At 36.1% G+C, this 14,267-nt stretch overlaps 1 protein-coding gene across 2 annotated transcripts in view; it reads left to right on the top strand.

Annotated features, from left to right (window-relative positions):
* The window catches only part of PKN2 (protein kinase N2), a 111,005-nt gene extending 97,699 nt beyond the window's left edge, over window positions 1-13,306 (top strand). For both annotated transcript variants that reach the window (XM_031465535.2, XM_031465534.2), the window contains 6 exons: window positions 4,036-4,098; window positions 5,294-5,370; window positions 6,806-6,948; window positions 10,254-10,361; window positions 10,571-10,651; window positions 10,743-13,306. In XM_031465535.2, the coding sequence (XP_031321395.2) occupies window positions 4,036-4,098; window positions 5,294-5,370; window positions 6,806-6,948; window positions 10,254-10,361; window positions 10,571-10,651; window positions 10,743-10,946 (676 nt within the window). In that variant the 3' untranslated portion in view covers window positions 10,947-13,306. The remainder of the gene's footprint in view (window positions 1-4,035; window positions 4,099-5,293; window positions 5,371-6,805; window positions 6,949-10,253; window positions 10,362-10,570; window positions 10,652-10,742) is intronic.
* Window positions 13,307-14,267: the final 961 nt, after the last annotated feature.

The raw sequence follows: 14,267 nt of genomic DNA, 5'->3' as shown, positions 1-14,267 counted from the left end.
TGAAAGTTTCGTGGATTACCCTAAATCACACTTGATCATTTAAATATACAATTTAGGTTTATTTTAATAAAATTCCTCTTTTTTTCCTAATAATATTTTCTCCCTGGGGAATGCCATCTAGGACCATGGCTTTAAATATTAACTATACTCAAAGTACATTGTTAAGTGAAAAAAGAAAGTATAGAAGAGTTTGTATCATATATCCGTATGAGATATTTGTATTTGCATTTAAAGGGTAATCTAAAAGAAGCAGTATTATTTGTTTGCACGTGTGTACACAACATCTCTGGTAGAATATAAAAGAAACTGGTATGCATATCGCTTCCAGTGAGAGGCGGAGAATGCAGACTTTCCACTATAACCTTTTTGTAGTTTTTGAATCTGATATTGTATGAGTTTTGCTTATTCAAATGCATAAAAATAATTAATAGCGAACACTTGTGATTGAACATCCACGTGTATATATTCTTCCCCTGTCGTCATCCCCGCTGTACAGCTCGTAAGTGTTGGCGCTACGATCTGGAGCTGCGAACCTAGGAAAATGCTCTTAATAGCTCTGCTCTGTGTGCAGGTGTTCACCAGGTTGACACCTTCAGCCCTCACCTCTTTCCTAAACTTTCAGCTCTGATAACACTCAGCGGCCAGCTTGCCCTTCATACAGCTAGTAGGTATTTCACATTTAACAGCTCAGGCTGGACTCCTGGTGTTTCCCATCCCCGCCCCCAGCCTGTCACTCCACTGTTCTTCTCTGTCTTACTAACCGGCAGTACCGCCTACCAGTTGTTCAAGCCAAAACACAGGGATCGTTGTGGATTCTCTTTTTCTCTTACGTGCAGCATCCAAATTCTACCTCCAAAGCATATCCCAAATCATAAAAATCGTAAGCCAATAGTAAACCTTTATTGGGTTCATTATTGAATTATCATCACTTGTCTGTATTCTGGCGGCTAACATTGGTGTAACATTTTCACTTTCACTCCTTGATTTGATTCTTGCCATAACCATTAGAGATGCAGTAGAGTAGACAGTAGTCGTACTGTCACACTTTTAAGTTTCCAATGAAGAAATACGGCTTTAGTTCTGATGGTAGTGAAGCTTTCAGAAAAGGAGGCAAAACCACAAAGTAATAGAGAGCTACTAATAATCCATCTCCTGCATGTTTAAAGATTAATATCAGGACATCTGGACTGTGCCTAGCCCTGTGCTAACTGCTGTGGGAATTTATTTTTGTTTTGTTATGCCTTTTTTTTAAATATAAAATCCTGAAACTTTTTATTTTTTCTGAGAATACAAATTATATAGTATCAATGAAACAAGCCCAGTGAAATACAAGAATAAAATGCTACATTGCAGTATTTCATATCTGAAGTACCTCCCTCTAACCATTCAGGTCTCACCTCAAATGTCATTTCTTTGAAGGTCCTCTCCTGAGTACTTTTACCTGAAATACCACTGTATCACGAGGGTCTAAATTAGGCCACTCTGTTCTATTTTCTATTTGTATTCTGCTTAGCACTTCATCTATACCTGGAATCATCTTAATTTATTGTTTACATTTTTATTGTCTGCCTCCCCTCACACAGCAGCAGGAGCGAGGACCGTGTCTGTTCTGCGTGCTAGCAGCGCGCCCAGAAGAGTGGCTGGCGTACCCTGGGCAAACTGTGTTCTTACTGCCTGGGACTATGAAACTGAAATCAGTTTGATTCCTAGCTTTGCTGTTTTCTAGCTGTGTGAGTTTAGATAAGTTAGTTACTCTCTCTTTGAGAACTTCATTTTCTGCTTCTATATTTATCTTAAAGGTTTGATTTGAAGATTAATAAGTTGATAAAATATTTAACATAGTACCTGCCATGGAAGCATTCAGTGAAATAGATGTTTTAAATAGTATATACCCAGTTATTTATTAAGTATCATTAGGGCAATCTGTTTACAGAGAAAAGAGAAATCAAGATATTTTTACAATTGTTACAACATTATTTTGCCACTAAAATAAGTTTGCTAATTAAAAAGAAAAGACTACCTTAAGCAATTTGAGAATCACATTTGTTTTGATGGACTTCAGCTGGATCTTTTAAACTCCTGATAATTCAATAAGATATAACATATAATCAAATATTTATAAATAATTGCATATTTAAATTCTCCAAATTATGGTTCCATTTTTATAAAAATAAGTAAACGTAAATACATATTATCTACATGGTCATATGAATGCATTCTAAAAGTTTGAAGAACATTCACAAAACTAACAGGACTAGTTATCTGTGTGGATGGTAGTGGCTTGGGGCAAGATGGAGATGGATGAAGGAGATCCTGTGCTGTGGGGCCAGGGGCATTATGTGTATTTTATAGAGGAAATGTCCGTGTATTGCTTGTCAAATTAAGAACTGATTTTTAAGTGTCTCCTTATAGGTTCTACTTTGAAGACAGATCTGCATTTTAAAGTTCATTCTTTATTACCTACCTCCTCATTCAGTGAGGCTTTTATGTATCAGGCTAAATGCTGAAAAAGACAAACATGGTCCTGTCCCTAAAGAGTTAATATTCTACTGGATTGAAGTTTTCCTGAGATCCAAACTTGTTTATCCAATTTCTAGACATCTTCAGCTGCCTCAAGGCAATTTGAAGTCAACATGTCTAAAACCAAACTCATCTTCCCTATAAAATTTGAGCTATTTGTGTATTTCATTACCTGTTCATTACATGAAGAAGAAAACCTTGAGCATAGTTATCTTAAGCTTTTCCCTCTCCCTCATCCTTTCTAGTTAATAAGACACCAAGTCCTGCCGTGCTGGTTGTGGTCTCCCTTGAATCCATCTCTTACTCTCTTGCTGCTACGTTAGAGGTACTCAGGGTCTTCATCTGTACTTTCATTCTAGCCTTGTCTGCTCCTTTTCCCTCTGAGTATACACCTGCTTCCACTCTGACCTTCACACTACTATCAAGAAAAATCTAACATAAATCTGATCATTCTGTCCCAACTGAAATGGTTTGACTGGCTATTGCTAAGGGAAGAATTTTCAGTACAGGCATACCTTGGAGATACTGCAGGTTCGGTTCCAGGCCACCGCAATAAAATGAATGTCACAATAAAGTGAGTCACATGAATTTGCTGGTTTCCCAGTACATATAAAACTTATGTTTACACTATACCTTAATCTATTAAGTGTGAGATAGCATTATGTCTTAAAAAATGTAAATGCCTTGATTAGCAAATACTTTATTGCTAAAAAAAAAATGCTGTCACCTGAGCCTTCAGCAAATTGTAATTTTTTGCAATAATAACATCAAAGATCATAGATCATCATGACAAATACAACAATGATGAAAAAGTTTTAAATATTGAGAGAATTCCAAAATGTGATATAGAAACCTGAAATGAGCAAACGCTGTTGGAAAAATGGAACCTATAGTCTTGTTTCTTGCAGGGTTGCCATAAACCTTTACTTTGTTTAAAAAAAAAAAAAAACGCAATTATCTACAAAGCACAGTAAGGTAAAAATGCAGTAAAACAATGTATGCCTGCATTCATAACACAGAATTCAGAGTCCTTCATGACTTGACCTCAGGCTGTCTCTTCAGCCTCATCACCCACCATTTCTTCCCCATCCTTTATTTCAGCCACAACAAACTTGTTATTGGTTGTCAAACATGTTACACCTTTGATACCTCTGGTCCTTTCCCTCTTAGGGGGATGCCCCACATTTCCCCACAAAATTCCTGCCTTTCACGGCATCCTTCCGCCTTTATGTCATGGTGTAATTACTTCTACAGAACCAGGTCAGATGTCTGCTGTCCACAGGCTTCCGTGACTCCACCAGGCAAAGATACTGGCTTCCGTTTTAGAGACTGTATTTTTCTTATTTTTTTATTTTAGCCCTAATGTTTAGCACATGTCTTACTTACATGTCTGGCACATGGTAAGTGTTTGTGAAATAATGAACTATAGAATTCTGCTCTGAACATAAAAGTATAAACTGGAATTCGAGAGCAGTGGAACTTAATAAACTTCTTTTGATTTAATTTTTCACACAGATTTTATGCTGCATGTGTAGTGCTCGGGTTGCAGTATTTACATGAACACAAAATTGTTTATAGGTAAGTAAAGTTTTGATACTTTCTAGTTGCTTATTTTTATATGAATTAGAATTAAAAATAAATAAGGATATTTTGTGTTTAATCAGCTTCTTAATTTTATCTTTCATATGATGAGTGACCTCTGAAAAAGGTAGACTCCAATTTTGAAAGACATGTTTCACACAGTAACCGTGTGATGAGCTTCTTTGTTCGTGCTCTTCTGCCCATTCCCCAAGTAGAATAGTCAGATTATAAATTGGCTTGTGATAACACAGTTTGCCAACAATATTCATCCTGGTGAATATTTTGCGTCCATTAGACCCACTACAGAAAACGTCTGTAGACGACGACTCCTCAAAATTTGTCCGTGATGAGTAGCTTGTGCCAGATTGTAAGACATCACTCTGCTTCCTTCACTAAGTCTTGCCATCAGCTAAACAGTGTGCTTGGTGCCAGAACTGACTTCTGTGCTGGCACAGACTCCTCCCCACATCACAGACCAGGAAGGAACAGAGAGTTCACAGCCCAGCAGCTCGTCTGTGGGCCACACTTTGAATGGTATCACTGTAGGTTGGGCAAGTTCTGGGAGGGCTGGTCAGAATTAAAAGGAGTATAAACATCAGTTTATTCAAACGTCTTACAATATTCCCAAGGTAATGGTTTCCTCATGGCCCTATTTTACTCAAAGAATAAAATTTTCAACCTAACTTGCAATCATTTAGTATACTCAGTAACTTTCTCTTTATTTTGAATTATTCCCTTAGAAGTTTGGTTAAACCTACTCCCAGACACCTTATTTGTACTGTTAGTTTGACAGTTCTTTCTTATGGATGGTGGGTAGGCAAACGTCAAACTTAGAAGTCAGATTATCATGAATAACAAATTAATAAAAATTGAGTTAAATACACTTGAACTCCTCCTATGCTTTAAAATACGTATTTAAATAGATAAAACATTCCTCTTTTAAATACATTTTTCCTTTTCTATATAACGGGGAAAATTAGTCAGAAGCTGTGTTATATAAAGTAATAAACTTGCCAAAAGGAAGAAAATGAATACTTGCAAGACAGTATTTAAATCTCAACCCTAATTTGAAAAAACTCAGTTTTTTTTTAGTAAAGAGAAAATATGGCTCTTATTGAAATGATTTTTTTACTACATTATCTACTGATTTTATTGATTTTTTTTTCATTTTACATTTTTTTACCCTGAACAGAGATTTGAAATTGGATAACTTATTGCTAGATACAGAGGGCTTTGTGAAAATTGCCGATTTTGGTCTTTGCAAAGAAGGTAATTAGATATTTTAAAGTGCTTTTTCTAATAGATTACTATTCCTTGGTACTTTAATTCTTTTCAAGCCTGTCTATGGAAAGCAAAGTGTATTTTTAACTTTAATTTATTCTTTATTGAGACATGTTGGATTGTTCATTTAACCTACTTATCACATTATTAAGAATTTATTCTGTGAATATGAATAAGGTTAGGTTTTCAGAAATTATAGTTTAAAACTAAGATTCTCTGTCACTACTCTAAGAAAGCATTGGTTAAGCACCAGATTTTTTGCTCTGCTGAGATTGTGCAGAGTAAATTATATAGGCCTAAAAACTCCCCTGCTTCTTAAAACTTTTAACATTTTAAATAAGAAATATTCATACCCCTCAGGAATCGTTTGCGTGTGCGTGAACAAGTACGTACCCAGGGAGTCTGAGTCAAAGGCAGCAAAAGAAAGTGCAGAGACCATAGGCTCGCGCACCAGACAGTCTTAGGTTTGAATCCTGGCTCTGCCACTTACTTGCTGTGTGTCTTTGGATGAGTTACTCTTAAGCTCATTGAGTCTGTTTCCTCAGCTATAAAATGAATAGAACTCTTCTTGCTTAGGGTAACTATGAGAATTAGAGAGAAGCATATGGCACAGTGCCTAATATATAACACATAGGTACATTTAATACAGTGTACTGTAGTGAACATTGTCTGTCTCCCCCTCTTCTCTGGTAGCCTCTTATTATTTAGCTTTCTTTCCATAGCATATAGTGTAGTGCTTGGCACATCTTAAGTACTCAGTGAATGTTTAATTCATAAGTAGTTGGATTAATTAATGTGATCAGAGCAGAAAATAAAAATCATAAAAATCAAAAATGTTAGTTCTGTTTCTGTCTTTGTTTTCTTAATCTTCTCCAAGTCACTTAAAAGGCTTGTGTAGAACTAATATAGATATTGTATCAACTATTTTTTAAAATGGCATTTTATTGAAAATAAAAAAAAGAATATGACAAAATTAAAGAAATGTTAGGGGGGGAAATTCCTCCACCTTAATGTGTTATTGTATTTAATTATGCCCTTCAAGTTTTGCTCCCATAGTCTTACAGATTCATTTGAGATTTTCAATCAAAATAAATGCATACTATTTTAAATTTAACTTCCTAGCAGCACGTGGAGCATTTGTAATGTAAATGTAAAGAAGTGACAAGATAGAAAGAATAAATAATAAAACAAAGTATGGAACCTTTATGTACTTATTTTTACCCATTAATTAAATAGTATGAGTTGCTGTTGCACAGTTTTCTCTACCAGTCCTTAGCATTTTCTTTAAAAGTCCTTGCTGTGTCTTGAGTCTGGACACCATGCACAAATGCACACCTTTAATTTTGCTTCCTAAGGACATCTTCTAAATTTCATGCTCATTTTTTCCTTTGCTAACAAATATTTAAATTTTACCTCTTTGCAGGAATGGGATATGGAGACAGAACAAGCACATTCTGTGGCACTCCTGAATTTCTTGCCCCGGAAGTGTTAACAGAAACATCCTACACAAGGGCTGTCGATTGGTGGGGCCTTGGTGTGCTTATATATGAAATGCTCGTTGGGGAGGTAAGCGGTGTAAAATAGGGAGAAGAGAAAAGTGACTGACAGCGCACAGCACGTCACTTACAAAACCATTTAGTACAGCTCCTGCCTAAGTGGAACTTAAAGTGTTATAAATATTTGTAATATACTTACAGTTGCCTGTGTTCTCCATTGACCTTCACTGTCTTTTGTAGATTTTTATATTGTCTGTGGAATGCGTTACTAACACTAGAAAACAGCTTCATATTTCAGTGTTGCTATGATTATGCTTTATGATTCTAAAACACAACCATACATGACTGATCATTTCATAGGAAATAGAAAGCAAGACTAATAAAAAGAATGCACTCTGTATAAGGAAAAGTAGCCATACGTTGGGCAAAATAAGTGTTACCTTCAAAAGCAACACAGAAGAATCGAAAAGAGTAACATTTTTTCCTACTGTTTTCTTTAAATTAACTTAAATTTCTTGGACTAACTTATTTGTACATAGAAATTGTTACCACTTGGGAAACAGTGGATTATATCTGATTAATAAAGCAGTAAAAGGAGGCTGATCTATCTTGTTATAAATTGTTGGAAATGGTAAATTAGGGTGGAATTAGAAAAGAGTAAATATTTAGTCAAGCAATTGAAAACTCCTTAGTAGAGGAGCTTGATGGTCTCAAGATGCAAGAAAAATTATCTTACGGGACTGGTTCATTGTTCCGGTTTCCCTAATGCCAGCAGCCTTCCTTGCACATTCTAGGTGGGAATGAAGTAGTAGCTGAATGAAGGGGTGACTGAATTACTGAATGTCAGAAATTTCTGAAGTTTGGCACTGCAGTTTAGTGACAGTTATCCCAAACAAACAAATAAATTATTTTAGTTCCTCCAATGACAGTGCCTTTTGGTATGTCAAGTTGGAGTAGAAACTTGGAAAAGAGGGGCGAAAGTAGCCAATTAAAATGTCTACCGTGTGCCAGACCCTGTTCTACGTGCTGTATAAATATTAGCTCATTTAATTTTCCAGCAACCTTTAATGAGCTCAGTAGGAGTCTTACGTTTATTTTCAGATGCATATAAATAGAGACCCAAAATGGCTAATAACTTGCTTATAATCACACAGCTCTCATACAGTGGGGCTGAGATTTTCACCTGTCTCTGCTTTGCTGCCTCCAGGAATAGGGTATTGAATCCACCCAAACTTGTTTCTATTATTCAGACCAAGGATTCAGATCTGAATTTTTCACCTGTTTAGAAAAGTGCATGGTGCTTTAAGATGGAAAGATACATTTTATCCCTAATCCACAGTGGTCTTTACTTTCCAAAAGTGCTCATAATAGTTGCTTCTGTAAGCTGTGGCACACTTGAACTTCTTCTTTTTTAAGTAACACTTTTGTTTTTGTTTTTTAAATGTAGTATTCAATTATGTATGAGATTTAAGTTAACAAAAATTATGTGCTTGCTTAAAATTTACTTGCCACATTAGAGGTGACATGCAAAAATGTGAGTTTATTGCAAAATACTATAGAATCGAGAGCCACTTAATTGTGTGTCTGGGGAACGTGGCAGTGGACAAATGGGGATGCTCCTGTTCCATATTTTTTTAAAAGAGCTCCTAATTGATGAAGCTCTCACTTACTAGGAGATGAAAGACAATGAATCTGGCTGTTTCTTCACAATTGCTTTTTGCAACATCATTTCTTTTTAGCACCTTTTTGAAAGTGTAGTTAGGAAAAGAACTAAACTTAAAACTCATTGGTACACACATCCATAGCACTGGTGAGATGTAAACAATACCTTTTTTTAATGTTATAAAAGTGAGGTTCAGTTAAAGTTTGTATCTGATTCCTCTATTACTACAAATGATTGAAAACTCACTGGATACATTGTGCATTTTCAAGTTTGTATTTGTATCTGTCTGAGTTTTGAGGACTTGGAAGACTGTAGGAATCAACTAATGCGTCAGGGCCCCTTTCTCTGTGCCGAATGGGAGTGAAAGTGTCAGCGGAGTTGGAAGCAGCCTCAGATACTGGAGTGAGGGCTTCGATGGCTGAGCAGACTACAGGGTTCTTTTTCTGTGTGCTTAAAGCACGTTTGCTGGCCTTTCATTGTGAGCCCTGTTTGTTTATAATCTATTTGCAGGAAAAAGGAACTTTAACAACTTAACAAATACATAGATATATCTTCACTGTTCAGAGACTTGTAGAGTGTTAGTTTTCAAATACAGAATCGACTGATCAAATAGGAGACAAAAGAGCTATGTGTTACCATTTGAAATTCTGATGGAGAATCCTTGTGAAATAGAATTTTCCCCTAACTTACAGTCTCAATCTCAGAAAAATTTATGTTGTCCCATATAGCAGGTATTTGACTTACGTGTTTTGAATGAGTGAATGAGCAAACTTGGTTTTGATACAACAAACTTGATAAAACCAGGTTTTAGCAAATCATAACTAAGGTTAGATGACTGAAAAGTTTGAGGTTTTCTTAGATATGAGCAGTAAGATTAGCAGCCCAGCTTTAGGAAGTTGGGTTCTGAGTTCACTTTCACAGATTGCTCGGGGCAGAGATCGCGCTCTCCGCTAATAGTGCCTTCCCCTTGGCTCTGGGTTCTTTTTCTTTAATAACTGAAACTGACAGGAAGCAAGCAGCCAGATCTGAGTCATCTGAGATTCTGAGGTAGTAAGTCATGCTTCACGGCCACATTTCCAACGTGGTTGAGAGTTCATGCCTGTGTACATCAAATTGTTACAGTGAATGTTACTTAACTACTTTTTTATGATTTGGGGTCATTATTGTCATTATGGGCAACAGTTTAATATTCTGCTTATTGAACTGCCCTAAGACCTATTGTGTATAGAGCATTAAATATGCCTGTAATTGTGTGCTCTTTTGTTCCTTTCGGGTTAATTTTGTGGGCAGTTGCTTCTCAGTGCCATCATTACACCACAGTCTCTGTGTTTTGCCGTCATTAATTTGCTACTGGCTGTGAAATTCAAAGCACGTCCATATCTGATGTATTTCCTCAAACTCTGTGCTTCCCTCTGCAGTAACACGTAATACCATATTTGCCTTACCCGTTTCCTTCTGTCTTTCCACACGAAGATTTCCGCAGGAGTATATGGTGTATCTCTGGATAATAGATACATATCTTCTGTGCGTCTATTGTGGCCTTGTGTAGTCCTTATTTGCTTGGTGTTTCGGTGGATTTGTTTTTTTGTTTTTGTTTTTCCTTTTTCTTTTTTTCCCCACTACCTGGTTCTTGGTTGTACTTCAGAACTTCAGATAGGTAAGATTTTACTGATTAAAATGCAATTTGACTGACTCAGAGATATTTCTTCTAGTCTCCCTTTCCTGGTGATGATGAAGAGGAAGTGTTTGACAGTATTGTAAACGATGAAGTAAGGTACCCAAGGTTCTTATCTACAGAAGCCATCTCAATCATGAGAAGGGTAAGAATCAGTGGTTTCTGAATTCCTTGACTTCTTTTATATTGAAGACATTTCTCAGTAGAATTTTAGAAGTTGTTTTTCAGTCGTAGATGTTGCATGGTTTAGACAAACACACGTCAAAAGAAGCGTCTAAACTTTGCAAGTTCTAAAAATCCTTATCAATGAAGTCCCGGGTTTTATTTTAAATTTCTTCCTTTATGTTGTGTTAGTTATTAAGAAGAAATCCTGAGCGGCGCCTTGGAGCTGGCGAGAAAGATGCAGAGGATGTAAAAAAGCACCCACTTTTCCGAGTAAGTATGAAAGTTTAATTCTTTTTTTTAATGAAACTATAGGAATTAAGAGTAGGAAGCTAAACTGGTCGTTTTATATTTTGCAATGCAGCTAATTGATTGGAGTGCTCTGATGGACAAAAAAGTAAAGCCGCCGTTTGTACCTACCATTAGAGGCCGGGAAGATGTCAGTAATTTTGATGATGAATTTACCTCAGAAGCACCTATTCTGACTCCCCCTCGAGAACCGAGGATACTTTCAGAAGAGGAGCAGGAAATGTTCAGAGATTTTGACTACATCGCTGATTGGTGTTGAGTTCCTATACACTGTGAAACAAAGGAGACCGACTCACAAGCAGACCTCTTAAAAATAGCAACCCTTCATTTGCCACCAATAGCTTCTGAGTTACTGTAAACATATGAAGATGTGTTTAAAAGTACTGTTCTAATACCGTCTTGAAAAGTGGCTTCTCAGTGTATTTTCAATGTAAATCGAGCACTGGAAACAGTTTCATGGAATTTAAGCTGAATGAACATCGGCCGTGAAAATCTCTCACAGATGAATACTTTTGGATCAATAGTCTTATTTTTAAAAAAGGAAAAAAAAAAAACAAAAAACACCCTTCTGCAGCCCCGAGCTTCGCCGTGCGCCCACCTGAAGTGGGAGCAGGGCTGAGGAGCCATTGCCCTCAGCTGCGTTTCCAGAAAGAGGAAGGAGGGCTTGGGGTGCCATTGCCATCCACACACAGTATGATTTTGTTTGAATAAGGCAAATGCTCTTATTTTTTTAAAGAAATTACTGTAATATCAAAAAAATGTAGTGGTAGTTTGTGCACATTTTGGGGCCTTTTTTTTTTTTAAACGAAATGAATTGATGTCTTGTATTATAAATTTTCTATATTTATTAGAAGAAAAATTTTATTGCCTTACCTTTACCAACCATGTAACAGAGCCTCATAGCTTTCCAACAGAGCTACTTGCCAAACAACTTTTTTGTTTCTTAAACCAACCATGGTGAAACAAACAGGAACAACTCTACATCTACATTTACTTAAAATGTTAAGAATGAGGACTTAAGACCAGCCTGTACCAAGACGCTGTTACCTGTATGCATTCCCAGAGTCTAGCTACTCAGTACGTTCAGTCCTACCTTCTTCCAGAATCAGTGAACTGATTACTCCTTTTTTGATATTCATTGTACATTTATCAACCTAGTTCATCTTCTTGTGTCTACTGTAGAAGAGAACTATATCTTTGTTAAAACATAGGGATTATCATTGTATACATGCTGTGAACATGTATATGTGCAAGTTGTAATGTATTCTGTGTTGTAGGTTTATTATTTAATTTCACCACTTCATCACTTTGTACAGTGGCCAAGCAGACACCTCAGACTCCAGCATGTACATTAAGTGCATTTGTACATTTTAGGCCACTGGATCCAGATTTTATATTGGCAGTTACTGAGGGCAAAAGCAATATATTATAACAGAATGTATAAATATTTTTGATAAAACAGTCTATATTTTATAAAAATTATTATAACACTAAAGCTGTACCTCAAAAGTCTCAAAAATAATTTGATCAAATACTTTTTACAACTGTTCAGAGGATCCATTGTGGCTTTTTCAATGCTCTTATAGAAGAGTCTTTTTGCAGGCCATGACTTTTCTACTTGCCTGGAGTTTGTTTTTATTTCTGTTTTGTTTTAATTATTTTCCCTCCTAGCCTATGACTTTGTTTTTCCTCAGTTCAATAACACCATCGTTGATTCTGTGCTTATTAGCATGTTAGGGTCATCATACCTCAGGAATAACAAGTTGTTAACTAACCATACTGAGTTAAACAATTCAATCACCATGATCTCATATCTTTAAAATTGCTCAAGTTTAAATCCTGTGAAAAAAATGAAAGCACACTGATTATAAGACAGTTGAGCTTAAAGCATTTATAAATTCTTCAGCCTTACCAGGATGTGTTGGCATGTTTTTGTTGTACTCTGAGAACAATTAAAATTGTTCACAGATAATTCCTATTTCCTTACAAATTGATTATTACCCATGATCCTTTGGAGGAAATCTTACAGAAAGAGGGAGTACTTATGTTTAAAATTATTTTAAAATGCCAGTTAACTTCCTTGGTAAAGGACAGTAGAGGATCTTAGCTTAAATGTCTGGTCTTAATGTAAACAGTGTTAATACAACATTAAAAAAAAACACTAAATACTTTTGAGGTACAGTCTGCTCACCTTTTCTGGTTCTCAAATATGCATAGAGAGCAATGTCTAAAATAGACTTTTTAGCATTAAAAACTGACATAGCGTTTTGTAACTACACAGTGTACAGAATTTTTTTTTAATTGAAGTCAATCACTAAAAATAATTAGAGGGCAGGGTATATTCACACAATTAAGCTGAAGAAAGCACTAATTTTTTCTGTAGTTTTTAAAATATATATATTTTAGGTTAAAAATTTTTAAACTCCATAGAGTGTAAATATATTTTGCTATTACTGTATGTGTAAGTGACTGCTCAAGCACTTTGTAAGGAAATTAGGATATTTTAGAATGGTACACTATGCATTCAAATGAAATGTGCCTTTATGTCATTTTAAGAAAAAGTGTTTTGCAGTCATAAATTACCACAAATGCACAAATTAAAGTTTAAATAGATTGTAATTTGTAAGTTTGTTTTTAAGTATTATTTCCTTTTGGAAACTTCCTGTTGGTCAAAATATGTATTCACTTTATTATATCCAAGATCTCAGAGACTAGTTAACTTGAGTTATTAGCCTTCTTGCAAATACTTTTTGTCCTCGGGAAAGGCAAAATCATTAAGAGTCAGACCAAAATGTCTACTTCACTGGTAATAATGGGGAAATTTCTGGATTTGCTCCTGTAAGATAAGTAGCATCTTTCATTCAGTGGTTATGGGGCGCCTACTGTGTGCTAGACACCGAATATAGAAAAGTGGGGGGGGGGCACCGAAGTTTTCATACATGAAGAATGCCGTGCATTAACGCTAAAGTGCAAGCACCAGCCTTGTATGAACTTCCTCTTGTTTGAGGTTATGTAACACAAGCGAAGGTCATAATGGAAATCGCCATTATATGGTGACTGGGTAACAGCTGCCCGGTAGATTCAAATCTAACAGAACTTTCACAGGTGCTGCTAATTCTCCCAAAGCAACTGAGGTGAGTGTGAGAAAGCCACGGAGCGGATGCCAGTCAACGGATCATAGTCCTAATTTAGAATTCTCATTTGCCCCTAGCTGCCCTGGGAGCTCTTGCGTTTCTCTGAGATATAAGCTTCATATGTATATACGTATATAAATATATGTATTTATAAACATGTATATAAACATACACATATATAAATAGAGGTAAGTTTTTAAGTAACTTGTAGGTATCAAAAATCTTGCATAATTTTTACTTTTAGTGTCATAACTAAGTGGACGCTCTCAGGCACCCAGTACAACAACTAACATGAGGCACTGCTGCTCTTATTAAAGGTATGAGTGGGCTCAGACGGCCCCTCACCCCGAAAAAATGAACAATCTCGAGCATGAATCTAGCCCCAAGAGGGCTTCAGCACCTAAGGATTAGGGAGGATCCCAGAATAAGGGTGAGAATAGTCAGAG

The sequence above is a fragment of the Camelus dromedarius genome, chromosome 14 (genome assembly GCF_036321535.1).
Source record: "Camelus dromedarius isolate mCamDro1 chromosome 14, mCamDro1.pat, whole genome shotgun sequence".
Classification (NCBI taxonomy): Eukaryota; Metazoa; Chordata; class Mammalia; order Artiodactyla; family Camelidae; genus Camelus; species Camelus dromedarius.
This window is presented reverse-complemented; position numbering and strand designations above follow the sequence as displayed.